Below are 8875 nucleotides of genomic sequence, written 5' to 3' on the forward strand. Positions count from 1 at the left end.
GGGTGACTGACTGATGCCAGGGGCAAGGAGGAAATAGCTAACCAATCAAACCTTAGCACAAACACCAGTTGGCAACGAGGCCATAGCAGGTCATCTGAGCCACTGCACCCGCTTACTGATGGGAAAGGGAAAGCATGGCCCCTGTTGGAAGTAGTGCTGCCATTACGGTGAGTTCTCCGTCAGTTGTTGGAAATACCCAACTTTTGGAAATACCCATCTTCCTAACTTTTAGCAAATAAACACACTGGGAGAATAAGCAAACTCCCCGTCAAGGCTTGGCTTCCTTAAGTAGGATGTTATCTGTGAAAAAGTCACTTAAACCAGCTGGGGACGCTTCCTATCCAAGTCCCGGGTGCACACCCAGGCTCCTGTCCATTGCCACACTTGTGGACATTCTACAAATGTGCACTTCCTTTAAAAAAAAAATCACAAAAAAACAAACACTGCCACAAAATGTGCTGTGCACTATTCTAACTGACGGTGAGCTCTCCGAGGCAGGTCAGCCCTCCACAGGCTTCACCAGCAACAGAACCTAGAAGTCCCAGGGCTCAGTGTGCACAGCCCTGAAAATGCTCCAACTAATGGGTTATGCACAGATGGTGCCCCCCTCCCCAGCTCTGCCCAGCTGGACCTGGGGATGCTCAGTGGATTGACCTGAGCACACTGCCTCTCCCAAGCCTTCTCCTCCTTGGGCTGTGTAAGTGGTCAGAGGGAAGGAAAGACTTGCTTTCATGGTGGCCATGGAGAGGCTGACCAGCAGCCTCTGCCAGGGTCTGAACTGAGACCATGATGTCAAGCTCTGAGGACTGGGCCTCAGCACTGGAAGAGTTAAGACCATCAGGTACATGATGTATCCCCACTTGTGAGAACTGCTGGCAGAGAGGAAAGGACAAGCAGTCACGTGGTCACCTCTCCTCTTTCTTGCCCCTCCTTCCCCCCCCACCGTAGTGACCAAGTAGTGAAATCCACACTAGGGATAGTTGAAGTGTAGAATGGAGGACCCATATAAGTGGTTCATTTATTCTATTCTGTTCTATTATTACTATTAATTATTTTATTATTTTGGCATGAGAGTCACCATGGCTGGTTCCTTATTTGTTCTCAACATGGTTGGGGTATTAGGGTGGCTGTTCTACCTCTAAACTTGGATCCAGAGGACTCATTCCTAGGGATTAAAGAGATGTAGAGGGGACACTGGAGTCTTAGGGCAGTGTTACTGTCAGAATTTCAATGTAGTATTCCATGACACAATAGTAATGACATGCTGTCTCTTCAAACAAAGATCTCCCCATCAGTTAAATCAGAAAGGTAAGCACACACGGGCACCCTGTTCTAGCAAACTCTGGTTCTCTGGACTCCCTAGGCAGGAGAGTCGGTAGCTCCTATTATTAACTGTGCTAGGTGCTGGGGGTGGGAGCTCTCAACGGAGCGCTTGGGTTGGTGTGGGGCTATTTTTAGGATGCAGAGTCCTGTCTGTGTCCTCCTGCCTGCCCTACTTGATAGGAGAATAAGGAGCTATTTTTTTCTTCAACTAGTCAGGCATATCGATACTTCAAGCTGCAGAGTCATCGTCATTGGTAATTATCTCTGTCCCTTCCATGCAGCACAGGACAAGACAACAGAGTGACTCATAAGAGTAAAAACCCTTGTCTCTTGGAGTGAATCAGAAATACTCTCTACCCCAACCCTAGTTGACACTATGCAGGATATAGGCTCCCTGGTTTCCCTTGGAGTGTCCTGACATTTCTTGGCTTGGCACTGCAGGCAAGATCCATCATTCTGTGCCTTTACAGCATGGCTTCACTCACGATGTTTTATAAACCAGTAGCAAACTCTCTGGAACCGAGATGTTGAACTAGTTAATAAATCCCCATATGGGTTGGCTATAGGCATGTCTCCCGAATCCCAGTTTAAATGTTGAACCCACAACCTTCAGAACCTGGAGACCTGACCTTATCTGCAGAGAGAATCTTTAATGGTTATCAGGTTAAAATGAAGTCCTCAAGATACGCCCTAGTTCAATAGGATTATATCATCATAAGAAGCCAAACAGAAACACACATGGAGGAAAAATGGTGTGAAAACCAAGATGGAAGACGCCATCTACAGGTCAAGGACCGAGGCCTCTAGAGAAGCAGGCTCTGTCACACCTTGCCTTTTGATGGCTAGCTTTCAGAGTTGTGGGAGAATGAAGGTCTGTTCTCGGAACCACCGGGCTATGGTACCTCCAGGATACAGCTCTTGCAAATTAACAAAGCTTTGGACACACAATTCTGTTGCAGAAGGTAAGAAACCATAGGCTTGAGGAGCTCAACAGCTGATGACGTGGGTCGCTTTTGATGACGGTGTGTATTTGTACAGTCATGAGCAAATGCTGCTGCTTGGCCTGCTGCTCTGGAGGGAGGTCTAAGGAAGAGCTTTGCTTCTGACTCTGTGTGTGCACCTGAACGTATACTCTATACTCTCTGCCATAGTGTGACACATCCAACCTGAAGTCTGTGGGCCACATGTGTTCCAGGACAATTATGAACATGACCCAACACAAAACCAAAACTGCACACTTACTTTAAAGATCTCTCTCTCTCTCTCTCTCTCTCTCTCTCTCTCTCTCTCTCTCTCTCATTCTCTCTCTCTGTGTGTTTGTAACTTGATTGATTGTGCCATTCTTGAATGTGAGTGTCGTGGATAACATGAAATTACAATGTCAAAAGGTTGGACAGAGGGCATTTAGAACAAAAACTCACAGATGGACAAAGTACAGAGAGTAAGTGACTGTGGAGGGCTCAGCAATAAATGATAAATGGGACATCTGTATCCACCACCTCCACATAAGGCAGGAGGTCCCTACCTTTAGAAACTATCAAAGAGGGTGTGTGTGTGTGTGTGTGTGTGTGTGTGGTCAGAGTCTTTTAACATGGCAGGGCTTCCTGCTCTCATAAACTCACAGTGGCTTTGGTTGCCTATGCAAGGCCTGTACAAGATCTTGCCAGTAAACAATCCCCAGTAAACAAGCAGTGGGGGTAGGGGTGAGAGTGGTGTTTTGTGAGCACCCACATCTTGCTGAGAAGCTGCTGGCAGCTGACGGGAGGGAGAGTCGATTTCTTTAAGGCCTCTGGTAAGTCATCCAGGCACCGCTGATGGGCTCTCGTCCCTGAGCCAGCATATGAGTGACACAAATTAGACAACGGGTTGTATGAAGTTGAGAGAGATGGGAGTACTGGGGATTGGATCTGGAAGGAGCTAGGGGGAGGATTGAGGTGTGAATGTGATCAAACTACACTGTGTGCATGTATGAAATTCTCAAAAACTTAATAAAATGTCACACATAGATTTTTAAGAAGGGTGCACAGACCTGGCTGCAGACTGCAAGCTCTCATGTGACTCCTGGGCTATACCATCTTGCCATCCGGGCTGCACAGCCCTTGCTCTGGCATCACTTTCAGAAAAGCAGTGATTCCTGCCAGGTTCCCTTGTCAATAAAAATCTTAGAAATGTGGCACTCCTTCAGTGGCTCACCAGCTTTTATCCAAACACTAAGACTCAGGATGGTTTGGCCCCGAGGGCCTGTGAACTTTATGCAGAGAGCTGATTCCCTGCTTCTGTGTGGGTGACAGTGATGATTATGTAGGTGACAATGAATGAATGACCACCTGGAAGCAGCCAAGGTACTCAGGTGGCCCAGCATGAGACACTGCCTTTTTTCACACCATTGACTCAGGAGTCTGGCCTCTGAGACGTTATGAGAACTTGAAGTGGACAGTTAGGCTGTCTTGACTCCAAGGAGCCATGGTTTTCACACCCGGATAATGGTCCTGTCAGGAATCCACCCCTGAAAGTTTTGGTGGCTGCTGTGCTCAGACAGGCCACACTGTGGCATTGAAAACAGGAAATGTTAGCCATTGCTGTCACTACTGTTGGTAATGCAGACACTCAGTTCTGAGGGGACAGGGAAGCGAGAACTGTCATTCAGGGGCCATCTGGTTCTCTGATGACAATCATAGCTAATTAATTAAAATGGGGACACTCAGGAGGTGTGCAAATGTCTGAAGAGAACCCTGAGCTAGGGCATAATCTGCCTTTTATCTGCAGACGTGGGAGGGCTGTTGACCACTCATTCGACCATTGAATGTGCCCCATTCCATGCTGGTGAGCTTGGAGACACTCTGTGACTCAGCTCTCCTCTTTACTCTTGGAGCCAGTTGGCCTAGGCTTGCAGGTTCTGCTCTCAGGAATCTCAGAACTCGGAGTTTCACTCTTTGTGATGCCTGCTATTGCAAACTGTGATGCCTGCTAGTGCAAACTGCTTGTGATGTCTGCTAGTGCAAGCTGTTTGTGATACCTGCTAGTGCAAGCTGTTTTGATACCTGCTAGTGCAAGTTGCTTGTGATGCCTGCTAGTGCAAGCTGTTTGTGATACCTGCTAGTGCAAGCTGCTTGTGATGCCTACTAGTGCAAGCTCTGTGCTGGCACTTCTGCTTCCTTCAGTTCCAAGTCAGAACTCTGAAAGCTTTTCGATGCTAACACGATCACATTGGAGCTAAGAGTTGTGTTCTTATGGCTCTGTGCATGACAGAGGAGGCAAACACTACTCTGAAAGCTTTTAACACTTGCACTGGATTATCTCAAAGGCCCAGGAACTGTTCATCCAACTGCAGGGAACTAACCATCACCCCAACCCCCTCTCCGTGAGTGTGGAGGATCACACCTGTAACCCCAACATTCAGGATGTTGCTGCAAGAGGATTTTCTTGAATTTCAGTATCATCTTTGAAAAAAAAGAAAAAGAATGTCCCTATTTAGAATCTCCTGATTTAGTCATAAACAGGTAAGAGGCTTATGTCTCCTTATACCCAGAATATAGCATATAAGAGACAAATGCATTCACTTAATTCAGAATAATCCACAGTGCAATGTGAAAACCACTTTGGAAATAGAAGACACCCATTCAGTCTAGGCAAAGCCTCATGAAGTTCCTGAATTCTTCACACAGAGGACAAACCTGAGCTTTTGACTTTGCAGACAGCATTGTCAACCAAATGTTTTTGAATGTCACATGTTAAACTCCTTGAGATTTTTTCTGAAGACACTGGAAGGGTGCTTCCTCAATTCAGAAAGCTAAGGACAAACAATCCTTTTCTAACTGCAGCTCAGGAAAACAAGCCCTAAAAAGAAATGCAAACGGACAGAGGAACGGCACCACTAGAGTGTAACAGCTCTTTCAAGCGATTGTGGGTGAGTGGAAGCCCGGCTTCCTTTGAATAGTTAATCAGGTGTTTGGATGGGTCCAACCCCCATCACCTCTACCTATAGGAATAATTTGATAACTACCACATGTGCAGTGAACAGCCCTCAGTCTCGGATCTGCAGAGGGACCAAGGCATCACAGTCCTCAGATAACCAGAGAGGCTGCTGTCCCGTCATCCCTAGGTCCTTAAACTTTAAATGGCAATTCATCTCTTCAATTCTTTCACTGCACTTGAATATTTCATGTGTAGAACATATCGGTCTCTTTTGGAGAACTGTATGTTGAAGTCAGGGGATAGGAAATGCAGAGACAGTAAATGGCTGTTTTAAAAAGTCCCAAGTCTTGACCATCATCTAAAATGTACCATCATCTAAAATGTCTCATCGGATGATGCAATGCAGCCTGCAAGGTGGAAGAAACAGGGTCTAATTGCTTATCAGATTGTGGAAGAAAATGCTGGTAACTTTGTTTTCGGTGAGAAATGCTGTCATCCGCAATGACTCTCTGTATCTTTATAAAGAAATAGAACATATATGCCAAGACCTGGACATTGAAGTTGTTGTTTGCAGCATCAAGCTAGAATTGTAAAGACTATTTATCAAGACACTTCTTCATTCAAAATCGTTATTTCCCTGATTCTCAGAGTGCAGCCTGGAGCCTTAAATATCCCCCAAGTTCATAGTGCCACAGACTTGAGGCTGTGGGGTGAATTACATCCCTTGTCTCTGACCCTCCAAGTCATCTTCCCTGAGAAGAAGTGATTGAGGAGCAAATGACCATGGCATTCCACTGCATTCATGTAATCCCCATTGGAAAATAGAGCTAGCCCCCTCGCCCAGTCTCATGCACAGTGTATTCCAGCCAGTGTCTCATGGTGGGATGAAGGAAACTGGCTGTCATAGCATTGGCCTTCCTGGCTCGGTTGTAGCTCCTGCTCTGGAGCCCTCGTGCCCCGTCTAATCCTATGGGGAATATGGGGAATGTGACTCCTGGAAAAGGTGGACTGGCAGGATGGCTTAGGATGCAGGGACTTTCTTGATGGCATTGGGATGCCTTGCCTTGCCTTTTCTTCTTCTTTTTTAAATCCCAGGCGTTCAGCCTCGAGAGAAATGGGCAGAACAAGCTCCATTTGATTAGTGTGTTTGATTAGTGTGTGCACCTGCAGTGAAAGGGGTAGAGACAGGCACTGGGGAAGAAATGATTGACCCTGATGAGCTGGCTGTACAGATACCATGTGGAGGTCACTGCGGGGGGGGGGGGGGGGCAGGGGGGGCGGGATGTGTCTTTTAAAGAAAATGGGAATTCTCTGGAAATACTGAAGACATGCACGCCAGAAAGAAATGCGACTTGACAAAACCATGTTAGGAAATGCCCACCATAGATTTGAATGTGGCCAAGAATAGAGAACATGCGGAAACAAACCCATCATGCCCTTCCCTGCAGCTGGGTGGGAGATGTATCTCAGAAAATCCATTTATGTCCTGTAAGTTTTGGGGTTCTACCTCTGTAAAGTGGCCCCATGATGCAATAGGTGAGGAGGCTCAGGTGACCTGCTTAGCATTCCTTTCTGTGTTTGGTAGAATCTTTAGCTTCCAACCCATGTTGCAGGGGGTGGGGGGGTATTGGGGGGGGCGACACAAGTTAACAACCAGAAGAAATAAGGTCTGAACAGACTGAAGCCCAGCATTTACTCCAGAGATGTTCCTTGAAGGCGCAAGTACCAGGCTGAGAAGGGGGGCAGCCAGGGCAGCTTTCCCTGAAGGAAGTCTGGCCTGATCTAACACTAGTACAGACTGGAACCACACTTCTAGAGAGTCTTCCTAGAGAACTTTTCACCTCCACAAAGGGGGATGCTGGAAGGAGGGAGCAGGGGAGGGGCTTAACAGCAGGCAGCTGGTCTGGTCTGAATAGAGTCCACCCGAGAGGTTTGAAGAAGAAATGTGTGTGTGCGCGCACGTGTGTGCATGTGTGTGTGTGTGTGTGTGTGTGTGTGTGTGTGTGTGTACATATGTATATAGATATGCCTTTATGGGTTTAAGCGTGTATATGTGTGCCTGTGTGTGATGTGCTGAGCTGGAATCCTAGGTCCTTAGGCTTCAGGAAAAGTTCATACCTTCATGATAATCACGCTGACCAGAGAGCCATTAAACAGACAGTGGACAGGTGGACAAATGGAGAAGGGGGGAGAGTATGGGAAACCCAGGAGGGTGGAAAATGGAAAATGGGAAAGGGGTTTGTGGGAAAGGAAGGACCATCAGAGGGGAAAAAGGGAGAGTGAAGTGTAGCCTGAGGGGAAGAAGTAGAGAGAAGAAGGGAGGATATTGGAGCTAGACTGAGCAGAAAGCAGAAAGCAAGAGATCCGGCAAGCCAGAGAGCCCAGCTGTTCTAGTAGGGTCAGAGCTGGAGACCAGGGGCTGGAATGCAGAAACGGACGGGAAGAAATCCCGTAGGGAAAAGAAGCGGAGGCGGTTGGGACCAAGCGTCCCTAGGGCAGGTTTGTTCAGAATGAGTTGGGATAGCTCTCACTTGCCCCTAGAGGGGTCAGACATCGCTTTTCATCTCGGCCTAGCCTCGAACCCCCACCCACCCCAAGGCTCCGCAGTCTTACCTGGCCCTTGACTAGGCTGGCAGCGAACTGGCGCATGACGGCCTCCACGGTGTAGGCGCTGGACCAGCCGCGCGGAGTGAGCAGCTCCATGCAGATGGCGCCGCCGTCCAGCACGTAGCCGTTCTCCAGCCGCGGGCTGAGCACCCGCATGAAGGGCGGCGAGAAGGGGAAGTTATCCGGGAAGGTGAGGTTGAGCAGGATGAACTCCGTGTTGGTCTCCTTCATGTCCTGCCACAGCACCGAGTCCTTGTCCACCTGGTGCAGCTTCACGTTCCAATCGAAGAGGCTCTCGTTCACCAGCTCCACCGAGATGAAGCGGTCACTGAGGCGCGCGATGTCCTGTAGCTCCTTCATGAGCCGCCGGCTGCGCACCTGTGTGCAGTGCTGCTGGCGCGCCGCGGGCACCAGGCTGCCGCCCGTCGCGGCCGCGGCCACCGCGGGGCCCGGCCCCGCCCTGGCGCCCGCTGCCCGCTCCCGGGGCCCCCCGGCCGCCGCGCCCCGCCGCCCCGCGGCCGGCTGCGGCTGCTTGTCGCGTGCGGCCAGCTCCGCGGCGCGCTTGCTCTTGCCCTTGCCGGGGCCCGGGCTGGCGTCGCCCGCGCCCCCGGGGTGCTGCTGCTGCTGTTGCTGCTGCTGTTGCTGCTGCTGCTTGTGGCCGCCGCTCTTGCCGCCGCCTTTGCCGCGCAGCGACGCGCTCTGCTGGCCGCCGCCTCCGCCGCGGTGGTTGTGGTGGTGTTTGGGGTCCTCCGTGTCCCGGTTGTGCAGGCGAATGAGCCCGATTTTGCGGAGCAGCGTGGCCATCTTAGGCTCTGTTCTGGCGAGGGCTCCCCGGGGCTCCTGAGTCCAGAGCCGGATAGCTGGGACACGCGGGGCTTGGGGCGGCGGCAGGCTACCGCTCAGCGGGGCGCGGCGAGAGCCACCTCAGGAGCCGGCGGCCGTGGCGCAGCGGAGCTGGTAGTACCGGAGCTCGCTGGCCGCTGTGTCGCCGCTGTCATATGACGGGTCTGCTCCGGCGAGGGCTCCGGCC

At 50.2% G+C, this 8875-nt stretch overlaps 1 protein-coding gene across 1 annotated transcript in view; it reads right to left on the reverse strand.

Annotated features, from left to right (window-relative positions):
* Window positions 1-8649, reverse strand: part of Ube2ql1 (ubiquitin conjugating enzyme E2 Q family like 1) — a 36729-nt gene extending 28080 nt beyond the window's left edge. Inside the window, exon 1 of the mRNA XM_027400122.2 lies at window positions 7852-8649. Coding sequence (XP_027255923.1) covers window positions 7852-8649 — 798 coding nt within the window. The remainder of the gene's footprint in view (window positions 1-7851) is intronic.
* Between the last annotated feature and the right edge of the window lie 226 nt (window positions 8650-8875).

This window comes from Cricetulus griseus, chromosome 2 (genome assembly GCF_003668045.3).
Source record: "Cricetulus griseus strain 17A/GY chromosome 2, alternate assembly CriGri-PICRH-1.0, whole genome shotgun sequence".
Classification (NCBI taxonomy): domain Eukaryota; kingdom Metazoa; phylum Chordata; class Mammalia; order Rodentia; family Cricetidae; genus Cricetulus; species Cricetulus griseus.